The sequence below is a fragment of the Malania oleifera genome, chromosome 11 (assembly GCF_029873635.1).
Source record: "Malania oleifera isolate guangnan ecotype guangnan chromosome 11, ASM2987363v1, whole genome shotgun sequence".
Taxonomy (NCBI): domain Eukaryota; kingdom Viridiplantae; phylum Streptophyta; class Magnoliopsida; order Santalales; family Ximeniaceae; genus Malania; species Malania oleifera.
Window position 1 is genome coordinate 52,014,471 of NC_080427.1, and position 23,241 is coordinate 52,037,711.

The 23,241-nt window shown below is 37.8% G+C and overlaps 1 protein-coding gene across 2 annotated transcripts; it reads left to right on the forward strand.

Annotated features, from left to right (window-relative positions):
* The first annotated feature begins 2,599 nt into the window (after window positions 1-2,599).
* On the forward strand, window positions 2,600-6,553 carry LOC131168106 (alkane hydroxylase MAH1-like). Of its 2 annotated transcripts, XR_009140221.1 has the most exons (2): window positions 2,658-4,475; window positions 6,450-6,553. XR_009140221.1 is itself a non-coding variant. In XM_058127313.1 (1 exon), the coding sequence occupies exon 1, from the start codon at window positions 2,848-2,850 to the stop codon at window positions 4,372-4,374; it is 1,527 nt and encodes a 508-aa protein (XP_057983296.1). In that variant the 5' UTR covers window positions 2,600-2,847; the 3' UTR covers window positions 4,375-4,669. The 2 variants fall into 2 exon arrangements, 1 of the variants encoding a protein (XP_057983296.1); XM_058127313.1 differs by lacking the exon at window positions 6,450-6,553 and having other exon boundaries at window positions 2,600-4,669.
* The last annotated feature ends 16,688 nt before the right edge of the window (window positions 6,554-23,241 follow it).

Below are 23,241 nucleotides of genomic sequence, written 5' to 3' on the forward strand. Positions count from 1 at the left end.
ATATGCTACACAGTTTCGTCTGTTATTCATATCATAATATATACAGTTAAAATATCATATCACTGTTTTCTCATATTCATTCAACCCATAATTTCTAAAGTACTGTTATAATTTATTTCCCTTACCAGGCTTATTGAGAGGTCCGTTAAAAGCCCAAATCTTACACCCACGGCGTCCGAAACTCAAAATCCTAAAAATCACATTTTTCCCAGATTAATCAACTCATCTTCTAGAATTATTCTTATTTAACACTTCCTAGGTTCTGAATACTTCAAATAGCCCATAAAACCCTAAAATAACTTACTTACCTTGATTTTGGGATAGTGTCCTGGAACTCCAAATTGAAAATCTGTTCCGACTAAGTTGTAGAGAATCTCCCCACGAACCTTGTGGCAATTCCCAATAGTTAATCCGGGCTATAACGAAACTGAAATCAGAGAGAGAGAGAGAGAGAGAGAGAGAGGAGAGAGAAAATGCTCGTTGAAAATGAGAGTTCCACTATTTATAAGCCGGTGTTCATTGACAAGTTCAAATGATTCGTCGACGAGCCCATGAAGGCACTTCGTCGACGAGGAGGTTGGTTCATCGACAAACCTGAAATTTCTCTTAATTTTCCTGACGCTCGGTATCTTCTTGTTGACGAGACACATGTACTTTGTCGACGAGACCTATAGGGACATTAGTCGACGAACTCACGTCGACAAAGACCCTAGGTTCGTTGACGAATCATTGTCGATTCCCCCTTTTCCTTTTTCCTTCTCTTTCATTCCTTCTCTCTTATTACTTTTATTACTTTGATTAATTTAATTTTCTGGTTCTCTACATATACCTTTCACCTACTCTATCTAAGTTGGTCAATGCCCATTTGAGTTCCCAACTTTTTTAATTCTTGGAGCTCCTCAATACTAAAAGGCAAAAATTTTTAATCCCTGCTGTAGTGATGTGAGATATTTAGAAGGAATGCAATTAAAAAACTTTTAGCGATAAGGCTCTACTAATTTTTACCATCTATTCTAGGATTCTCATTTCTATATACCATTGAAGTCATCCTTTATGCATCTCTTGAATTTTATTCGTTAAACTAGTTTGAATATCAGTGTATTTGTTCTTCACTTGCTGTTTGATTCAAAATTTATATCTATACTATACCCTTTTGATCCGATATCACTAGTATCTTCCTTATTTTTATAATTTCTATTTAATAAAATAAATAAATAAATTATTTTTTCATATTTAATTATCAAGAAAACTTAGAAATTTCACACGCCGAACTTCAATTTTTTTTTTTAGGTTATTGAATTTGCAAGGGGTAGTTTACCATCTGCTTTTATGGTAGAAGAGGCAACAAGACACAAACCCCACCAAGCCCACATTAAATAATCCAACCATTGCACATCCTAAGGTGTCAAAATTTTAAATATTAGCCCCAAGACACAGTTGGTAGTTGGCTTTAGATAGAATTAAGATGTAGGGATGAATAAATATTGATGCTTTTTTCAGAACGGTGCATACTATATGTTCCTCAATATTTTTGTGGTGTTTGATTCTGACACGTCAATTTCCTGATAGGTGGAGAGTAAATGGTACAAATTAGGAAGTTAACCAATATATTGAATGTGTTGGGCACTAATTTGCCATGGCAGGTATGGTAGGAAATTCTGGACCCTAATATATAGGTCCTTAGTTGTGAGTCTAATACAAATTTATCTAGGTAATAAGGATAATTATTTTTTTGTGGTTTATCGGAAATGGATGCGATTATATAAAACAGGTGCTTAATTAGCGAAACTTCAACAACTCGTATAATACAATTTTTATTTTTTAAAAACTAAATTTTAACATATATATGCATTTGCACTTTTGATAAATTTATATAGCAAGAACTAAAATAGTATCTTCTCTTTCTTTCTTTCTTTCATTTTTTTTTATATTTTGTTTTTTTGGTTTTTTTTTTTTATTGTAGAACCCTCACGAACCGACACATTAAATAATCAAACCCATGATCATTATATCCTGAAAAACACGCACAAATTGTGAAATTAAAACTTCTTGATAGTTGGTTTTAGATAAAAGCTAACAAGGTCTTGGATGGTTGGTGCTTTCTTAAATATTTGAAGTGTAGAAGTACATTTTATGGTGCTTTTTAAAAAAAAAAAAAAATTTAAGCAATAAAACTCTAATATAAATCTGATCTATTTTCTTTATTTTTCCTTTTTCAAACTAAATACTGTACATGAGTAATTTATTCTAGCGACTTGACATGATAATGCTGTATTTTGTTAGACATTTTACATATTATATAACGGTTATTTTAATTATATTATGTCATGAATTTATTCATAAAAATATTAAAGGTGCATCATAATCATCTTATTTTTTATATACCATATTAACATTTTAAGAATTGTCTTATTTTTCAATGAGTATCGTATTCTATTGCATCGTACCGTACTCGTATCATATACAAATACATACCCATGCTTCCTATGAGCTAGCTATGTCTAGGTCAATTTCTTGATGGATGGAGTGTAAATGCAAGAGATTAATCACAGTACTGATGAATGTGTATGGCATTGATTTGCCATGCCATGATAATTGATAGATGTGGAAGATAAATGCTAGAACTTAATAGCCCTTCTTGGCGCCCATGCTTTTTCCTTGATACAATTCAATATTATAGGCTTCAATTTATTGATTTTATAGGCATAGATTAATTAAGAAGCTGCTACAAATGTTGGGCGGTGGTGGTGGAAGGCTACATTAAACATCTGATCCAGCATGTATTAAAAACAAATAGTAGCTGGTTAGGGCCTGCACAAAAACTCAACCTCAACGGAGATTTCTCCCATGGCCCTCTCCATTGCATCCACAGAAATTTTCTTACCACTTCTTCTCTGCTTCCTCTTCCTTCTTCGCCGGAGGCACCAACACAAAAACTCCCTCATCACCAACTGGCCCCTCCTCGGAATGACGCCGGGCCTCCTCCGGAACGCCCACCGCATCCACGACTACTTAACCGAGCTCATCATACACGGCGGCGGAACCACTGAGGTGAAAGGTCCTCTGTTCATCGGCATGGACGCTCTCATAACCTCCGACCCCACGAACGTCCAACACATCCTCAACAAAAGCTTCCCCAACTTCCCCAAGGGGGATGACCATAAGGCCATCTTCGACATCCTTGGGGACGGGATCCTCAACTCCGACTGCGATTCATGGAAATCGCAGCGGAAAATCACCCACCCGCTTATCAAGCGGGTAGGGTACCGGCGGTTCGTCGAGCGGACTGCGCGGCTAAAGGTGGAGAACGGGCTACTCCCGGTTCTGGATGACGTCACCGAACAAGGAATGGAGATAGACATGCAAGACTTGTTCAAGCGCTTCACATTTGATGTTGTGTGCGTAGTGATTCTAGGGTTTGATCCATGTTACCTTTCCATTGGGTTCCCACAAGTTCCGAGCGCAAAAGTGTTTGGTGAGATCGAGGAGGCACTTCTCTACCGCCACATTCTACCAGAGGGCTGTTGGAAGCTGCAGAGAAAGCTCGGAATCGGCAAAGAGAAGACGATAACCGAAGGCCGCCGCATCATCGACCAATTTCTCGCCCAATGCATAGAACTAAACCTTGGCAAAAGGGGAGGCCAACCTCAAGAAGAAGAGAACAAAGACTTACTCACAGCCTATGTTGAAGAACTGAAAAAGATTAACACCACTTCATCATCTGATCATGAAATTCCTTACAAGGTTCTCAGAGACTTGGCCCTGAACTTCATGGTTGCAGGCAGGGACACGGTGGGCGCAACCCTCTCTTGGTTCTTCTGGCTCTTGGCGAAGAACCCGTCTGCGGAGGCAAAGATTCGTGAAGAGATCCATGCAAATTTGCCGACAAAAGCCAAAGACGAATGGGGGTTTTCGAGCACGGAGGAGCTGGGAGGACTAGTTTATCTTCACGGGGCGATATGCGAGACTTTGAGGCTGTACCCGGCGGTGGCGCTGCAGCACAGGTCTGCGGCTACGGACGATGTTCTTCCGAGCGGCCATCGTGTTCGGGCGAACACGAGGGTGGTGCTGTCTCTCTACTCCATGGGGAGACTGAAAGGAGTATGGGGCGATGACTGCTTGGAGTTTAAGCCAGAGAGATGGATTTCAGAGAAGGGGGAGACCGTGCATGTGCCGTCTTATACCTCAGCGTTTAGTACAGGGCCTAGGAGTTGCTTAGGGAATGAGACTACCTTTATTCAGATGAAGATTGTTGTTATATCTATAATTAGGAGGTACCATGTAGAAGTGGTGGAGGGGCAAACTGTTGTTCCAAGTCATTCTGTTCTGCTTGATTTGAAGAATGGTCTACGGGTTAGGATCTCCAGAATCTAACTAGTGGAGAAAATCAATTAAGTTCATTTGGTGGGGATGACTGGATGATGGTGCTGCTTGGCGATGAATTGGGATGGTGGGAGCGACGCATGCCTTGGGAAGTATGGCAATAAACAGCTACTAATTAATATTTATTTAATTTCAAGAATAAAATATGTAGATTGAATAACATGATTGATTGTTGTCTTTAAGAAAACATTTGCTTAAATTTGAGATTTTTATATTTTGGGTTTTGACTTTTATGCCTTGAATATATGTGGAAATATTGAAGTTAATAATTTATGTTTTCCATAAACTCAAGTTTTCTAGATTACTATTATTAGTGTTTGCTATTGTTAGCTGTTTTTGGGAAGTTGTATTTCAATTAATGAATTTGTGAGTCTCGTATAAGTATGTAATTAAAGTGAAATGAGAATGAAAAACCATAAAAATCAATCCGTGAACAATTGGGTTGAGGTTTTTCAAGAATTTTATATGTTTTCCTCTGCTTGCTTCTTTGTTTATATCAACAATACCCAACAAACTCCCGCTTGAGTTTTTCTCTTTCTGTTTTCAAAGAATATTTTTTTCTGTTTTCCTTTTATTCTCCTTCTGTTAGTTAGTTAACTAGGAATATTTTCCCATCTCTTACACTATATATATATCGGCTTGCGTTGCCTGTTCATGCAATGGAAAAAGAATACATTTCAGTTTCCCCGATTTATCTTCCCTGCTGCAGTTATATCTACTCTTTCTATTATTTATTATGGTATCAGAGCCACGATAGGACTCACGTCCATTTTCTTGGGGCCTTAGCATGAAGCTTGTACCATTTCTTTCATGACGGATCCTTCCATTGAATCCCCTTCCCAGCAATTGTCTCTTACTGTGCTTCCTCCTTCCATCCATCTAATCACAGTCAAGCTCAACCATGACAAGTACCTGTTGTGGAAGGAGCAGATTATTCCCTATCTCAAAGGGCAAATATGTACGGATACATTGATGGCTTTATCATCTCTCCACCTTTACTTGACAAACCATCGTTAGAATACCTCACCTGGCAACAACAAGATCAAGCAATCGTAAGCTTTCTAATTTCCTCTCTTTCTGAAGCTCTTATTGCTCATGTCCTCTTGGCTTCCTCCTCTCGTGAGGTATGGAAAATCCTTAAAGGTCTGTTTGCTGCAAAATCAAGTGCGAGTATCATGCACGTTCAATTACAGCTTACCTCCCTCAAGAAAGGCTCAGATTCCATTGCTGAATACTACCATCGTGCGAAGCTGCTCTAGGACTCTCTTGCTATGACCGGTAAAATCATTTCATCATTTGACTTCATCACTTTTCTCCTAGCTAGTTTAGGCTCAGATTATGACTCCCTGGTTACGTCCATCTCCACTCATGTGGATCCTCTCACACCTGCTCAAGTCTACAATTATCTCATCACTCATGAAGCCAGACTAAACCATCAAACCTCCACCCTTACAGCTTCCCCTGAATTCTCTGCTAACCTCACTCAGAAAAAATCTGAGTCCAGCTTTTCTCGTGGCCGTGGTATCTCACATGTCCAAAGCAACTTCAGAGGTCATGGTGGCCGCAGCATGCGTGGAGGTCATCACTTCTCCTCTTCCCCTGTTCCTTATTCACCCAATCGCCCTACATGTCAGGTGTGTTATAAGCCTGGCCACACTGCTCTTACCTGCTACCATCGTTTCAATTTCAACTACCAGTCCCCTCCTCCACCCTCTTTCTCGGCACATTTCACTTCTGACCCACATCTTCACCACCCACCTCTCCCTCCAGCTAACCCCAATTGGCACCCCGACTCTGCTGCTACTTATCACTTCACCCATGACTTGTCCAACTTATCCCTTAATATTTCTGAATACATGGGGGACGAACAGGTTCATGTTGGCAATGGCTCTTCTCTTCCTATATAACATGTTGGCAACTCCTCCATCTCCACTCCAAATGGTAGTATACATCTATCAAACCTCTATCATGTTCCTTTAATTTCTAAAATTTTAATTTCTGTTAAGAAATTATGTGAATACAATTCTGTCTACTTTGAGTTTCACTCTTCATTTTTCTATGTGAAGGATTCCCATACCTAGAAAGTTCTTCTCCGCGGTCCCACTAAGGATGGCATGTACATGTTTCCCTCCTCTTCACCTCAAGCTCATGTTGATGAGCGTGCTTCTCCCTCTCAGTGGCATGCTCGGCTCGGTCACCCTTCCATGCAACTTGTTCACCAAATAATTTCTCAGCTGGCTCTGCCTACCACATCCTCGTCTTCCGTGGGTCTCTATTCTGCCTGCTGCAAAGCCAAACTGCATCAGCTTCCTTATGCCCGATCATCTCATCGTTCATTTGCTCCTCTCTCTCTTATTTTTTCCAACGTTTGGGGTCCTGCACCGCTACTCCCTCGTGGTGGTTTTCGTTATTATGTGTCATTTGTTGATGACTACAGTAGATTTACATGGACTTTTCCGCTGAAATGTAAATCTGATGTTGTTTCCACCTTTCTATTTTTTAAACGTCATGTAGAGACCCTCTTTATTGCAAAAATCTGTTCCTTACAGTCTGATTGGGGTGGTGAATTTCACTCTCTTAATACTGTGTTAAAATCATTTGGAATTTGTCATCGCATTTCGTGTCCTCATGCTCACTCCCAAAATGGTTCAGTTGAACGAAAACATAGACATATTGTGGAAGTTGGTCTCGCTCTTCTTGCTCAATCTTCCTTACCTCACACTTACTAGTCTGATGCATTTATTACTGCTATTTTTTTAATTAATAGTCTCCCTACTCCCATCTTAAACAACAAATCCCCATTTGAGGTATTATTTCATCACAAACCTTGCTACAAATTTTTAAAATTTTCGGTTGTCTATGCTGGCCTAATTTGAGGCCATTTAATAATCACAAATTGAGCTTCAGATATCTTCCATGTGTCTTTCTTGGCTATAGCTCTTCCCATTGTGGCTATCTCTGTTTTCATCTTCCTACTGCCCATATGTACATCTCCCGAGATGTTCTTTTTGACGAAACTGCTTTCCCATCTTCTGTTACCCATTCAACTACCTCCATGCCATCCACAGCCCTTCCCCACTCTTCTCTTGTTTCCTTTCTTCCATTCAACTACCTCCATGCCATCCACAGCCCTTCCCCACTCTTCTCTTGTTTCCTTTCTTCGGCCCATCACCTCTTCATCCTCTCCCCTCTTACCTTCTCTTCCCAACCCACCTATATCCCCTTCTCATTCTTCAACTTCACCTTGTCCTCCTCCTCTTCCTTCCTGGGCCCACATTCCCACTACTGAAATCGACCCCTATTCTCCCACTAGTCTCTCCCCCTTGCTTCTAGGGCTCCCCTCAATTCCCCTTCTTCCTCATCCTCTTCGCTGCCTCCTTCTTCTTCTTGCCCTTCACTCCCCTCTCCCTCCATTGATCATATGCAAACCAGATCCAAAGCCAACAAGTCCTGCCCTAAACTCCGCTATGATAGCACAGTTTTATGGCCTCCTTGTGCCCATTCCTCTTTGGTTACTGTTCCAAACGAACCCACCTCTGTTACTCAAGCCTCCCAATTCCCCAAATGGCGGCAAGCGATGCAGTTGGACTTTGATGCACTCATGGCCACCAATACCCGGTCACTGGTTCCTCCTTCCTCCAATCAGAATGTTGTTGAATGTCGGTGGATTTTCAAGACCAAACATTTATCCAATGGTTCCATTGAACGCCGTAAGGCATGCCTAGTTGCCAAAGGTTACAGTCAACTTGCCGGACTTGATTACACTGAAACCTTCAGTCGTGTTGTCAAGCCTACTACTATCAGGTTGGTTCTTTCAATCACTGTTTCATCTTGTTGGCCGATTCATCAACTAGACGTTCAAAATGCCTTTTTACATGGCACTCTGGATGAGCATGTATTTATGACTCAACCGCCTGGGTTCATACATCCTCAATTCCCTCACTATGTCTGTAAACTCAATCGGGCTCTCTATGATCTCAAACAAGCCCCCCGTGCCTTGTATGCTCACTTCAGCTCTTGTTTACTGGAATTGGGTTTTACTGTCTCCAAATCAGATGCCTCCTTATTTATTTATCGTCATTAATAAGCCACGGTGTACTTTCTTGTCTATGTTGATGATATAGTTATTACAAGCTCCAGTTAGAGTTTGATTTCTCACTTCATGTCTATTTTGCGCACTGCGTTCCCACTGAAGGATCTGGGGGACTTACATTATTTTCTAGGTCTTGAATGTCATCGTAACCATGCTGGTCTCATGCTCTCTCAATACAAATATATTCAAGACTTGCTCAAAAAGACCAACATGCTTAATTGCAAGCCAGTCACCACTTCTATGTCTTTCTATACCAAGTTATCAGCCTCTGACTCCTCTCATGTACTTGATTCTACGCTATATCATAGTGTAGTTGGGAGCCTCCAATATTTACTCTTCACTAGGCCGGATCTCGCATTCTCTGTCAACCGTGTTTGCCAATACATGCATGCTCCATTTATTTCTCATTGGCAGAGTGTTAAGCGCATCTTACGTTACTTGAAGCACACCCTTAACTATGGCTTACTTCTGCAATCTGCTCCACACTCATCCCTGGCTGTTTGCATTGATGCCGACTGGGCTGGGTGTCCTGACAATAGAAAGTCTACTGGTGGTTATTGTATCTTTTATGGCTGCAACTTAGTTTCATGGAGTTCCAAGAAACAATCCACTATTGCCTGGTCTAGTACAAAGGCAAAATACAAGGCCCTTGCTCATGGTACTTATGAACTGCTATGGTTACAATCTCTCTTATCTGAATTGGGCATTTTCTCATCCTCTCCTCCAACCCTTTTTTGTGATAACTTGGGTGCGAGTTACCTCTCCATGAATCCTGTGATGCATTCTCGCACCAAACATGTCGATGTCAATTATCACTTTGTTCATGATCGGATTCAGGACAAAGCTCTTCAAGTCTCCTTTCACTCAAGCAAAGATCAACTTGCTGACATCTTCACCAAGCCCTTGTCTTCCTCCAGATTTGCTTCTCTTATAACGAGCCTCACTGTTCTTCCAGGACTTCTTGGCTCACCAGGGCATATCAACAATACCCAACAAACTCCCGCTTGAGTTTTTCTATTTCTATTTTCAAAGAATATTTTTTATGTTTTCCTTTTATTCTCCTTCTGTTAGTTAGTTAACTGGGAATATTTTCCTGTCTCTTGCACTGTATATATACCGGCCTACGTTGTCTATTCATGCAATGGAAAATGAATACATTTCAATTTCTTTGATTTATCTTCCCTGTTGCAGTTATATCTGCTCTTTCTTTTTCTTATCAGTTTAAAACCAACAATTGGTATATCAGAGTAACTAGGTTCATCTGAGGGTCAAAACTGGCTACCTTTGGAGCAACAACACGAGTTCCTATTTTCAGTGGTGAAAACTACTATTATTGGAGCATTAAAATGAAGACTTTTTTCCTATCTCAAGATCTATGGGATGTTGTGGAAAAAGGAGTGACAATACCAATAGAAGGAGTGTCGGATTCAACTCAATGCAAGCAAGAAAGCACCTAGGATGCAAGAGCTTTATTCATCCTACAACAGGCAGTCTCTGAATCAATCTTTCCAAGATTGATGAGGGCCAATACTTCAAAGGGAGCATGGGAGATTCTGCAGTCATAATTTCAAGGAAATGCTAAGGTAAAACTCATCAAACTTCAAAGTTTAAGGAGAGAGTTTGAAAATTTGAAAATGAAAGACTCTGAAGAAATAAAAGAGTTTTGTTCTAGATTAATAGAAATTGTCAATCAAATGTGTGCTCATTGTGAAGTGGTGACTGATCAAAGGATGGTGCAAAAAAATTTGATTAGCTTACCCAAGAAGTATGATCATATAATAGCAGCAACTGAAGAGTCTAAAGACCTGCCAACACTTTTAGTTACTGAATTAATGGGATCTCTCCAAGCCCATGAACAAAGATTGGTGAGAAGGAATGACGGTTCCTTGCAGCATGCATTTCAATCTAAAGTGAATATGAAAAATTAAAAAGTAAAAGATTACAAAAAGGAAGCCTCAAAAGGATTACAGAAATTCTTATCATGTTCAAAAAGAAAGCAAGATGAAAGGTAAGATGGGTGAATTCCCTCCCTGTGGTATCTGCAAGAGGACAAACCACTTAGAAAAAAATTGTTATCATGTCGGGAAGCCATAATGTTGGAATTGTAAAAAATTTGGGCACATCGAAAAGGATTGCAGATATAAGAACAATTGGCAAGCAAATTATTCAAAAGAAAAATAGGAAAATGAGCACTTATTATTTGCATGTCAAGCACTCACCCGAGAAGATAAAATCTGGTTTATAGACAGTGGATGTAGCATTAATCATATGGCATCTGATGAAGCTATTTTTTCCAGTTTAGATACTTTTGTCAAAACAAAGGTAAAGATGGGAAATGGTGACCTTGTTGAAGCTAAAGGCAAAGGGATAGTGGCCATCTCGACCAAGAAGGGTACTAAGTTTATCAAAATGTGTTGTTAGTTCCATCTCTTGATCAAAACTTATTGAGTGTAGGCCAAATGATGGAAAATGGTTACTCCTTAAGTTTTGAAAATAACTTATGCAGAACTTATGATGAGAAGAATAAGGTGGAGCTAGCTGAAATAAAAATGGGGAGAAGTAGGAACTTTCCTTTTCAATGGAATTTTCCTAAAGCCATGGTGGCAACTATGGATGAAACCAGATTGTGATATCAAAGATTTGGTCACTACAATCTTAATTCACTGAGATTAATGCATCAAAAGGAAATGATAACAAACCTACCTCTCGTAGAAAAGGTAACACCAGTGTGTGAAGGATGCATGGTTGGAAAACAACATAAACATCCATTTCCATCAGCGGGCAGCTGGAGAACCAAGGAAAAGCTGCAACTAGTCCATACTGATGTATATGGACCAATGAGGACTTCAACTCACAATCACAGCAAGTATTTCATTATTTTCATAGATGATAATACTAGAATGATTTGGGTTTATTTCCTTTGAGAAAAATCTGAAGTCTTTGGAACCTTTAAGAATTTTAAGCTATTAGTTGAAAAATAGTCAGGCTATAAGATTAAAACAATAATAAGTGATCAAGGCAGTGAGTATAACTCAAGAGAATTTAAAAAAATTTGTGAATCGAAAGGCATAGAACATAAGTTGTTTGTGGCATACTCACCTCAATAGAATGGAGTATCTGAGAGGAAAAATAGAACTATAATGGAAATGGCTAGAAGCATGTTGCATGAGAAGAAGCTACCTAAGGAATTTTGGGGTGAAGCAGTAAGCACTGTTGTTCGGTCGACCGGGCATGAAATGAACTGTGAGTTTGGTCGACCAAACTTGTAAGTCCAAGGGCAATTTTTTTTTTTTTTTTTTGCGAGGTTCAGTTGACTGTGACCATTTTGAACTACCTTGGTCGGTCTACCAGACAATTGAGTTCGCACATGTAGGAACTCGGTCGACCAGGGCGTTGCAATACAAATTATACTCGGTCGACCAGGAGGTCAATAAAGTTGACTCTTGCGAAGTTCGGTCAACTGAGGTCAAATAAATTACGTAAGTTCGATCAACCGGGTTGTGGTCAACTAGTTGATCTAGTCCTAGTTCGGTCGACCAGGGCATTTTGTACTTAGGTGTACGGTCGACCGAACGTGCACATTTAGTGCATTTCGGTCCTGTTTTAAGCATTAAATCACTTATTTCAAATGATCATTTATATGCGTGCATGAGTGTTCTAGGGTCATTTCTATGTCCTTTTGAAGGCATCGAAAAAATTCGGTATCTTCCCTAAGGTCTTTCTATGGTCATTTGATTTTCAGGAGATGTGTAGGGACCTAGAGTCATTTTATGATCTTTGAGTTTTGTAGTTCTACATGCATGATATACACCAATTATTACAGACCATTCCTATTTAAATATTACAGACCCGAAATGATAAATATAAATTACAAAACAAAACAATCTTTAGGGTCTTTGCCTTCTTCAAGTTCATGTGCGTGCACCATATGATACTTCTGATTGGTTATGTACACAAACTCATTAACCATTAAATATCAGAGTATTTATCATAATCAAAATGGGATATAACCAATAAGGTCAACAATTTTCTTTGTCTTGCTTGTGTGTTGAAACGCCTTTATGACTTCTGCTATTATGTGTTAAAATCTTATGTCATGAAATTTTTTTTAAAGGGTGTTGCATAACTAGTTCATTGGCTTTACATGAAATGAATGTGAACTAGGTAGACAGTTTTATGCTCAAACCTACTTTTTCATATGCCGTATGTTCTTTAAATTCAAATGTTTTGCGGGTCTTATGAAATGCTTAAATTGCATTAGTTAGTGTATATTTCTGGTCTAACTTTGTTCTTCATGTCATTTTTATCTTGAATGACTAGTTATTGTTTTATGAAAAATAAATGCCAAAAACATAAAGGGAGAGTACTTTCTAAACAAATTGAATTTTTTTTTTTTTTAAAAAGGGAGTTCTCTTGCTAAGTGTGTTTTTAAATATTCAAATGTTTTCTACTTAACTTAACCCTTTTCGCGGATGCCAAAAGAGGGAGAATTTTTATGAGAAAAATGTTTATGACCAAAAGGGGGAAATTTCTTAAGGGCAAATAACATAGGGGCAAATTTTTTAACCTGTTCTTGAATGCTAAAATTAAATGCATGATCATTTCTAATGTCTTCTTTCATGAATATATCTGGACTTTACTCTTTATATTTTCTATGCATATTGTTGGGGGGAGCCTTTTTAAGCTGTACCCATTTTGCTCATATGTGTTTGTCATCATCAAAAAGGAGGACACTGTTGGCTTTTTGAGTCCGATCTCTATTTTGATGCTGACAAATACAAGTGTCTCTTATGTATGTGTTTTAGTGCGTAAGCAGGTATAATTCAGGTGACACTTAAGATCAAGAGAACATGAAAACCAAGACATGACTTAAAGCTCAAATTTAGCGTATTCCATGATGTTAAAGAGCAAAGGAGAAGAAGAAGACATAATATTTCTTTTGTAATTGCATTTATTTTTATATTATCGGTCTATAATAGTTAATGCATTGCATGCATGGTAGGACTATAAACTCAATGACCTTAGATCGACCCTAGGTCCTCACACATCACTTGGAAAATCCCAACTATCTTACAAGTCATATCTATGAAAACAGGGGTAAATTTTTAATCTCCAATAGGACAAAAATAGGGCTTCGGGCGACCAAACGTAGAGTGTTAAAAATGGTTCGGGTGACCGAATGAGCAAAGGGTTAATAGTTGACCATGCCCCATGCAACCAAACTTAAATTGAACTAACTGTCTCCGGTCAACCGAATGTTTAAGAGGTACTTTTCCACTGTCCCTGAGTGACCGAACGTTTAGTTCAAAATAGGCTCGGGCGACCAAATTTTGAAGTTTGGCAGATCGAACCATTCACCAGGTGACCGAACCTTGAGAGTTTAGAAAATCACCTTGACCCAGCCACCCAAACTTTCCCTCGGGCACCTGAACTTGAAAAAGTAAATTTCTCTATGTCTCCGTTCGGATAACTGGTCCTAAGGACCGGGCGACCGAAACTCTCGGGTTGCCACATTTTTACCCCGGGTAATTAAGGGTAATTGGAGTTAAACTTTAATTAAACTTTTCTAAAATTTCCAATAGGTTCCTAATGGTCATATTTTTTAGAAAAACTATAAATATCCCTTTCATTTGTTTAATTAGCAACTTTGATTAACTTTAAAATTCTCTCAAATCCTTTTTTAATCAAAGTTCCCCCATTTCAATTCCTATTTCAAAAATCTTTTATGGGGTAAATTTTATACTCTCCCAACTCTCTTTATTATTATTCAGAAAATCTTTTGAAAGAGAGCATCTTTATTTTAGGGCATTTACTTCTTGCATTTATGCTTTCATAGAAAAATTTTAATGTGTAGATCCATGCTTGTATTTAAAAACATTTTAATATGTACAAAAATGATTTTTATTGTACCGATTGGGTTCATCTCGAAATTGAACTGGGGAGTCTTAGTCTTGTAAGTGAGATCGGTTCGGTTCAACCCGAAAATTGGATTAGAGAGTCTCAACCTCGTAAGTGAAACAAGTTGGGGCTCAGCCTTAAAATTGAGTTGAGGTTTTCCTCGCCCCATAAGGAGAGGATATAAACGGTTTCTACTCCGTCTATTTAAGTGAGGAGGGATAGTGTAATTCTTGGGGGATATGCCCAAGGTGGGGACATAGGCTGGTTTGGCCGAACCTCAACAACAAATATCGTGTGTCACTCTCTCCTTATCTCATTTAATTTATGCACTTTAAATTCAGCATGTGTATTCTTGTTCACTTATGGTTATATCGAATTGCATGCACACATTTACTTTAAATGAGATACACGTGTATATCTGCACATATTGCTTATTCTGTTTTACATACACGACCATAATTAAAATGGGATATGATACATGGTCAATCGGTATAAATGTTTAATTTAACCAAAATATTTTTAAAACTCAATTCACCTCCCTCTTGAGATCACACCAATTCCAACAAAATGCATTTAGATCAATAAATTTGGTGAAAAATAAAGGAAAATGAGCAGGAAACTCATTTTTCATTATATTTTAATTTCAATATCAAATACTACTAAAAATAAAAATTTATTCTAATATCATCAAAAAAACTTTTTAAAAAAATTAAAAGTTAATGGTGTATAATACAATATTTTTACTTTCATTAATAATGAAAACATGAGAAATTGGATTCATGTATGTTTTCCTTTCCTTTCCATTATATTTTCCAAATTCCAAGCAGAACCCTAGTCTTTTTGAGAAAATATTTTATTTCAGTATAGTCTTGGAAATTTAGATCACACTGCATAGGCTGCCAACACATCAAAAAAAGCAAGCCTATGGGTTAGATTTTAAAGCCTAGGCTTGCCAAAGCTGGTAGGCAGACCCAACAGGCCACTGGGCCTCACCCAAATGAAGTTGGCACTAGACCTCCCTTCGATGCGGTAGTCCCAACAGTCCACTCGGAATGAGCCACTCAGATTGGGCCTCTTCCAAACAATGTTGGACCAAAGGTCAGATGCTATTTTATGTGGTGCAATTTCATAATACCTTTCAGGAAAGCCCATAATTCTACTGTAATTGCTATTTAGTTGTGGATTTTTTGTGTTTTAATATTGCCACAGACGAGGAAAATCTAAGGATTGGGCCATTGATAAAGCAATAGGGATTGGCAGTGAAGTTGGTATTAGAAAGGAGGACTATGCGCAGAATTTTAAATCTATTTTGATGAACATTATTAACTTTACTGTAATTCGAGGTGAATTGGTATTTTAAAATTTATTTTCTAACTCAATCCACTAACAGTAGTATTACACAAGTCTAAGGTCAATCTAATGCGTATAAAATAAATCAGTATATATTTTTAGCGAAAATTAAACTGCATTAGAAATTTAACCAAGCATGCACAATAAGGCAGTTAAGAGCACAACATCAAAAACGTTATCGAGGTTCGGCAAACTGCCTACGTCCCCACCTTGGCTAACAAACATAAGGATTATACTATAAACTCACTTAACGGGTGGAGTGGCACCTAAACAACTAGGTCAATTAGCACAGGACTAACCTTAACCTTTACATACAATCCTTACCGGGCTGGATTACTGCCCCCTCGGGCCACGCCTGGAATACAACATTATTTCTCATTAATAAACTGGGTACAGCGATTATACTTCTCAATCAAACATATATGTTCCAAATATAATCAATCAACCACACATCAACAGTATAGGAAATTGTAAGTTCAGTGATGTGATTTTGTGCAAAATACTCAGCAAAGTATAATCACAAATATGCTCAAAAGTGTTCTAACAAGTTATTTCTTTGAAACAAAGTATAACAAATCTCAATAATAGATTAAAGTTTCGAAGATACTAATCAAACATTCAAACCAACTCAAAATATTTTCCTTAATGAAATAAGCACAAGAGTTATTTGAAAAATTATAACTTGTAAAATATTTTGCACATAAAAAATATAACTATAGGAATCTTGTAATAACAATACAAAGATCCTCAAGCTACTGAGTTTTTCCCAACACCGGATTTATCAAATTAAATCCTTGGGATAACTCTTTGTTTAACTCTCCAAAGACAATAACAATCAATAATCAAAGTATTGAGAGTATTAAGCAAACTATAACAAAGCAATAGCACAATAAAAACTCTCACAATGCTAGGATTGATCAAAAGAATGGGTATGAGAGGATTTGAGTAAGAATTGGAAAGATAAGTTTTTTGAGTTTGAGAGGATTTTTTGCTAATTATTTCTCTAATCTTTTGCTAATTTGCACAAATGAGACCCTATATATAGAAATGACCCAAATTATGACCATTAAGGACTCACGGGGTATTATTAGAATTGTTGAAAAGCCATTTAGAAAAAGTGATCCGGTTTAACTAATTTTAACCCCGGTAAAAAATAAAACAACCCGAGAGTTTTCGGGTGGCTGAACCACAATTCAATCGCCCGAACAGACTAAGTTAAAAAAGATGTTTTTGATCGTTCGAGTGCCTGAATCAGGGCTTGGTATACTGAACTAAGGCGATTTCATTCTGTCCGCATTTCGGTTGCCTGGTCTATCATTCGGTTAACCGAACTCAAGTGTTTGGTCGTCCGGGGCCATTTTGAACGTAAATGTTCGATTGGCTAAGTTGGTGAAACAAGTCACCTCAACGGTTGGATCGCCCATGGACGGTGTGTTCATTTCAATTCGATTTGCCGAACTCAAGTCAACTTGTTGACCATTCCACGGTTCGGGGGCCCGAGGTGTTTTGAACACCAAGGGTTCAGTCGCCTGACCTCTCACATTTTTTCTTATTAAGTTTACACTTCAATTTATTCTCCTGATATTATGAGTGATATAGGGTCTATTTTCTGCATTTTTGTAGGGACCTAAGGTCTTTTCTAAGGTCTATGAGCTTATAATAAACTTATATGCATAATATGCAGAGATTATTACAGACCTTTTTCCTGTAATTACTATTACAGACCCGAATTGAATAATGATATAAATTACAACATAAAATAATCTTCAGGGTCCTCGGGCTTTACTTTATGTGCCATCAATGTATCTGCTAATATAAACCTGCACACAAACTAGATAGTCATCAAATACTTAAGTATTTGTCATTATCAAAACTAAGTATGACCTATGAGGTCAACAAACATTGAGAAAAGTAAGACGCCTCAGGATACAACCTCAGTTCCATTATAATTCCTAAAATTTTATCATCGAATGTTGGCCTTACAAGGCTTAAAATCTTGTTTTAATGATAACAAATAGGATGAACTTAACATATTTGGTTAAATGATGATATTTCAGGACTTAAGTATGTGAATACAAAGTCAAATGCTCATAAGGATCATTCAAAGCTTATACTCGAAAGAAAGATGATCAAATGAAGCTTAAAGAGTCAAAGCAATGGATTCAAAGATGATCTAATAAAACTTGAAGATTATGAGAACATGAATGATAAAAGGAGACTTTCTAAAAGCTTAAAGTATATTAAAGCTTGAAGACAAGATGGTGCCAAAGAAAGACAAGGCAAGAGAGCTCAAAGAAAAAGACAAGCATGAAAACTTAAGTGTTTAGAATGTCAAACGTCATGAGAAGTCTTTATGTAAGTATTTCGTATTTAAATATCTTAGAGAAATATGTTGAAAGCTCTTCTAGGGTTAATTATGGACTTAGAGACCTTATTTCAAAACCCGAAAAATGTTTTATAAGAAGTCAAAGCAAGAGAGCACAAATGATTTTGAAAACTAAAATGAAAATTCTCAAGTTGGTCTGCCCAGACAACTGAGGTGTACCCTCAGAAGTCTGAAAATGCAACCTCAGACGACTGAAGTTTTACTTCAGACGTCTGAAGTATTTTTTCAGAAAACTGAAGAATTAGTTCAGTCAACTGAAGATTTATTTGTTGAAACATGGAATAGGCAGAACACCCTCATAAGACTGAGCCCTCAGTTCAGTCGTTTGAGCTGGGACTTCAGAAGTCTGAACCCTTAGTTCAGTCATCTGATCCTATGTCCAGAATATATTTTTCAGTGCTTTAAGGAACATCAGAAGACTAAACCCGATAGTTCAGTCAACTGAAGATTTATTTGTTGAAACAAAGAATAGGCAGAACACCCTCATAAGACTGAACCCTCAGTTCAGTCGTTTGAGCTGGGACTTCAGAAGTCTGAACCCTTAGTTCAGTCATCTGATCCTATGTCCAGACTATATTTTTTAGTGCTTTAAGGAACATCAGAAGACTAACCCGATAGTTCAGTCGTCTGAATACTATTAATGGCTAGAAATTTTAAATGTTTTAATTTTCAAATAAAGGTTGCTTGTGCTCCAATTTTTCTAAAAACTTGGAAGACACTCCAAGTAAACTTGAGCTTCATTGTATTTCATATTGATATTTAATTATTGAAGTACATAGTGATTTAATTTGTACTAATCTGCTCTATGTGAGAGTGTTTTTGTACGTAGCTAGTGATCTTGTTTCTTGACGATTCCAGGTTGTTGGATCGTTGACCGAGCGTGGGGTATCGCTTGGAAAGGTCTTGTTCTAGCCTACTGAAGGAGTGTGTAAGGTTTATCCCACCCGTAAAGGAGTGGTTTATTGGAATCCTTTGGTGGTATTGGCCAAAGGCGAGGACGTAGGTTGGGGATAAACCAAACCTCGTAAAAAATGTGATGTCACTCTTTTTCCCTATTCTCTTTACTTTCCTAACGTACTTATAATCTGCATGAATGTTTTAAATTTCATGATCATAAATACTACGTTGTTTGGAAATTAAATAAACTGAAGTTTAATTTGTTTTTGGGATTGCGGAAATCGAAAGGAAATACTTTGGTTGATCAATAATTTGAGGAAACCATAAGGGAGTACATTGATTGGTTAACACCCAAAAACTCTTTAACTGAAAGTTTATTTAAAGTCTAAGTTTTGGAAAGAATGTTGATTGTGCAACAAATTGAGAAATCAAATCAATTAACCACAAGGCTTACATAAATTCACAGGGCTACATACAAAAGCTAAAAATTGCTAAAGTGTTGCAGATTATGTTTTGTAATTCATTACTCTAAAGTTGATTGATTGGTTGAATGAGTGTTTAAGTTTTGATTTACTAGTATTGTGTTAAGTATTGGATTGTGGATTGATTAAGAAACTAAGTTCTTTGCTGTGTGTTTGATAATTTAACAAGAGGTCAAAGAATTCGTAAAAGAATTATAAGAAAGTTTAATAATCCAATTCACCCCCCCCCCCCCCTCTTGGGACAACTCATCAACTTTTATGGAATGTTATAGGGCTCAACAAGCAGAAAAAATAGAACAGAATTAAGCATATGTTGGATATTTGGAGATCGGACATGATTTGCTTTCAGGAAACAAAGTTGGAACCTATTGAAAGAGCAATGATGAAGTCCATCTGGATAGTCAACAATGTTGATTCAACTATTACAAACTCAAGGGGAGCTTCGGGAGGGATTTTGGTTGCATGGAAATCTAATATATTCAAAAAAAAAACACTATGTTCAAGGTAATTTTTCTATCCCGATGAAGTTTCAAAGTATCTTTACGGAAGGAGAGTGGATTCTATCGGTTGTGTACAGTTTGCATAGTCGTTAGGAAAAAATATCATTATGGGCAGAATTCTCTCAAATAAAAAAAAATAATTCCCCCCCCCCCCTGCCTTCCCTTAGTGCATTTGTGGTGACTTCAATGAAATCAGGTTTCCAAACAAGAGAATAGGATGTGTTCATATTTCGAGGTCCATGAGCGATTTCTCGGATTTTATTTCTAAATGGGACTTGGTGGATCTTCCTCTCAATGGGGCAGCATATACTTGGTCCAATAATCACATCATCCCCACTCTATCTAGATTAGATAGATTTCTTCTCTCTCCACTTTGGTTGGGTTTGTTTCCTTAAGTTTTCCAAAAAGCACTAACTCAATGTATTTCTAACCATAATCCCATTTTACTGGGCTGCATTTTACTGGACTGTGGCGGTGTTAGTTGGAGAAAAGTTCCTTTTGGATTCGATAACAGTTGGTTCTTAATTGACGGATTCAAGGAAAAATTGAGAATTTGTGGAATTCAATGACTTTCCACGAATCAACTTCCTCCGTGTTGGCAAAGAGACTTAAGTACGTCAAGGAGCAATTAAAAATTTGGAATAAGGAATTCTCAGCAGGGGAGCATTCGAGAAAAGTAAATTTGATTGAAGCAGTGGATTACTCAAACAAAAAATCTGAAATTGGTAGTCGTGGGGCGCATAAGAAAGCCCACATGGAGGAAGAAAATAGGAATCTTCTCCAAATGTTGGATCAGGAGGAAATTTCTTTGAGAATCAAATCAAGGGAATTATGTCTTAAAGCAGTTGATAAGAACACTAGATTTTTTCACAAAATGGCCTCAATGCATAGAAGAAGCAATTTCATTTCAAGAAAGATTGTCAACAATAAAGTTTGCGAGAAGCCTAGTGAGATCAAAGGCGAAGCTAATAAGTTCTTTTAGGACCTTCTGATAGAATTTTTTCTTGGAGGCCCCAACTTGTGAGGAACAATGCTTACTATTTTTCCTTCTCTTTGTAGGGACGAGTTGGAGCGGCCTTTCTCTAAGGAAGAAATTTGGAATGTTGTGACCATGATGAATGGGGAAAATTGCCTGGTCTGGATGGTTTCACTACTTGTTTTGTTCAAAATTGTTGGAATTTCCTAAAGAATGATTTTATTTCAGCCTTCAATGAATTTTATTTAAATGAAAAGTTTGAGAAAAACCTAAATTCCACATTTATTGTTATCATCCCAAAAAAAGGTGGAGTAGTGAACATTAAAGATTTTAGACCTATTAGTCTAGTGGGTATCTTCTCCTAGATTTTGGCTAAAGTTCTATCCAATAGATTGAAAACAGTGCTCTCGTTGATTATTCCTGCTAATCAGATGGCCTTTGTCTCAAGTAGGTAAATTCTTGATACTGGTCTCATTGCTAATGAGAGTATTGATTTCTTGAGGAAGAAAAATCACGAAAGCTTTGTCTACAAGCTTGATTTAGAAAAGGCATTTGATCATGTTAATTAGGAATGCCTTAGCAATTTATTGGACATCATGGGGTTTGGAGCCAAATGGAGAAGTTGGATAAAGTGGTGCATGTGTACGACTTCATTTTCTTTATTGCATAAAGGTGAGGTCTCATGTTTTTTCAAAAGCTCGAGGGGTCTTAGACAAGGGGACCCTTTATCCCTGTTTCTGTTTGTTATTATCATGGAGACGCTCTCTCAAACGATGACCCAAGGTCTAAAGAAAAACTTGATTGAGGGAATCAAGATTCATAAACGATCTCATTCTATAAACCTCTCTCATCTCCTAGCTATTTGCCAATGACACTATTATTTTTTTAGAGTAATTGTCTATCGGAGCTCAGATATCTGAGGGTAATTTTCCTTTGCATTGAGGCAATTACCGGCTTGAAAGTTAACTTATCAAAAAGTCATATGTACCCGATCAGAGATATTGCGGGTGCAGAATCTAAGGCAGACATTTTGAGTTGTTCAGTGGGCTCCTTCCCTTCTTTTTACCTTGACATTCCTTTTGGAGCAAAGTCATCAGACATACATGTTTGAGACTCGATTCTTGAAAAAATGGAAAGGAAGTTGGCAACATGGAAAGCAAATTTTCTTTCTATGGGAGGCAGACTGACTTTGATCAATTTAGTGCTTTCCAATTTGCCCATTTATTATATGTCAATTTTACCTTTGCAGAAAATGATTTTTAGTCTCATGGAAAGATACCAAAGGAATATCCTTTGGAGAGGAACAACCGAAAGTTTTAAATATTCCCTTGTCAGATGGAGGTCAGTAACTCTTCCTAAAAATAAGGGAGGTCTTGGAATCAAGTGATTGGAGATCATGAATAAGGCTCTTCTCGCTAAATGGATTTGGAGATTTGCTATTGAAGACAATAGCCTCTAGAAAAAGGTGATATGTGTCAAGTATGGATTCAGTATGCCCATATGGCGTTCCCCCATTCCCACTTGCCTCACAAAAGGAAGTCTTTGAATGAATATCCTTAAACTCAATTCAGTAATGTGGGATCATATGAAGATTTTGGCTGGGGATCGGAATAAAACAAACTTTTGGACTGATAAATGGGCCTCCATTGACACCCTTCTTAACCTTTTCCAACACCTTTTCGACATGGCATCACAGTAGAAGGCTAAAGTTGCATATGTTTTGCAGTTTCATAATAATAGTCCCTTTTGTTTTGTTTTGTTTGGACTTGTAACTTGGTTTTTGGCTAGATGTTGGTGTTGTTCTTTAGGAGGTTTTTAACGTGTTGTCTTTTGTTATCTCCCATTGATTGTCTTGTAACCACGGTTTTCCTCCGCCAAAAGTGAGGGTGTTAGAATTGGTGTATTCCCAAGAGGGGGGGTGAATTGGAATTTAAAACTTTTTCTCCTGGGTTAATCTATTCAACAACAGTATATACACAACCTAGGGACTTGTCTGTGCAATTTCCGAATGCGAGATAACAATGATGTGGAAATTAAATCAAACGCATCATTCACACAATAATATGTACGTGCGGTAAATATAAAGTGCAGAAATGTAAATGAACACACGATATGTTATCGGGGTTCGGCCAACTGTGCCTACGTCCCCGCTTCTAACTCGCAAGCTAGAGGATTCCACTAATAGCTCACTTAAGGGTAGAGCGACACTGTTTACAATTAGGTCAAATTAACACAGTGCTGACCTCAACCTTAACCAGGTCAATTAGCGGGGCTGA

Bases quoted from the DNA above. Each gene is read 5' to 3' on its own strand.
- LOC131168106 (XM_058127313.1), top strand. From the start codon at position 2,848: ATGGCCCTCTCCATTGCATCCACAGAAATTTTCTTACCACTTCTTCTC.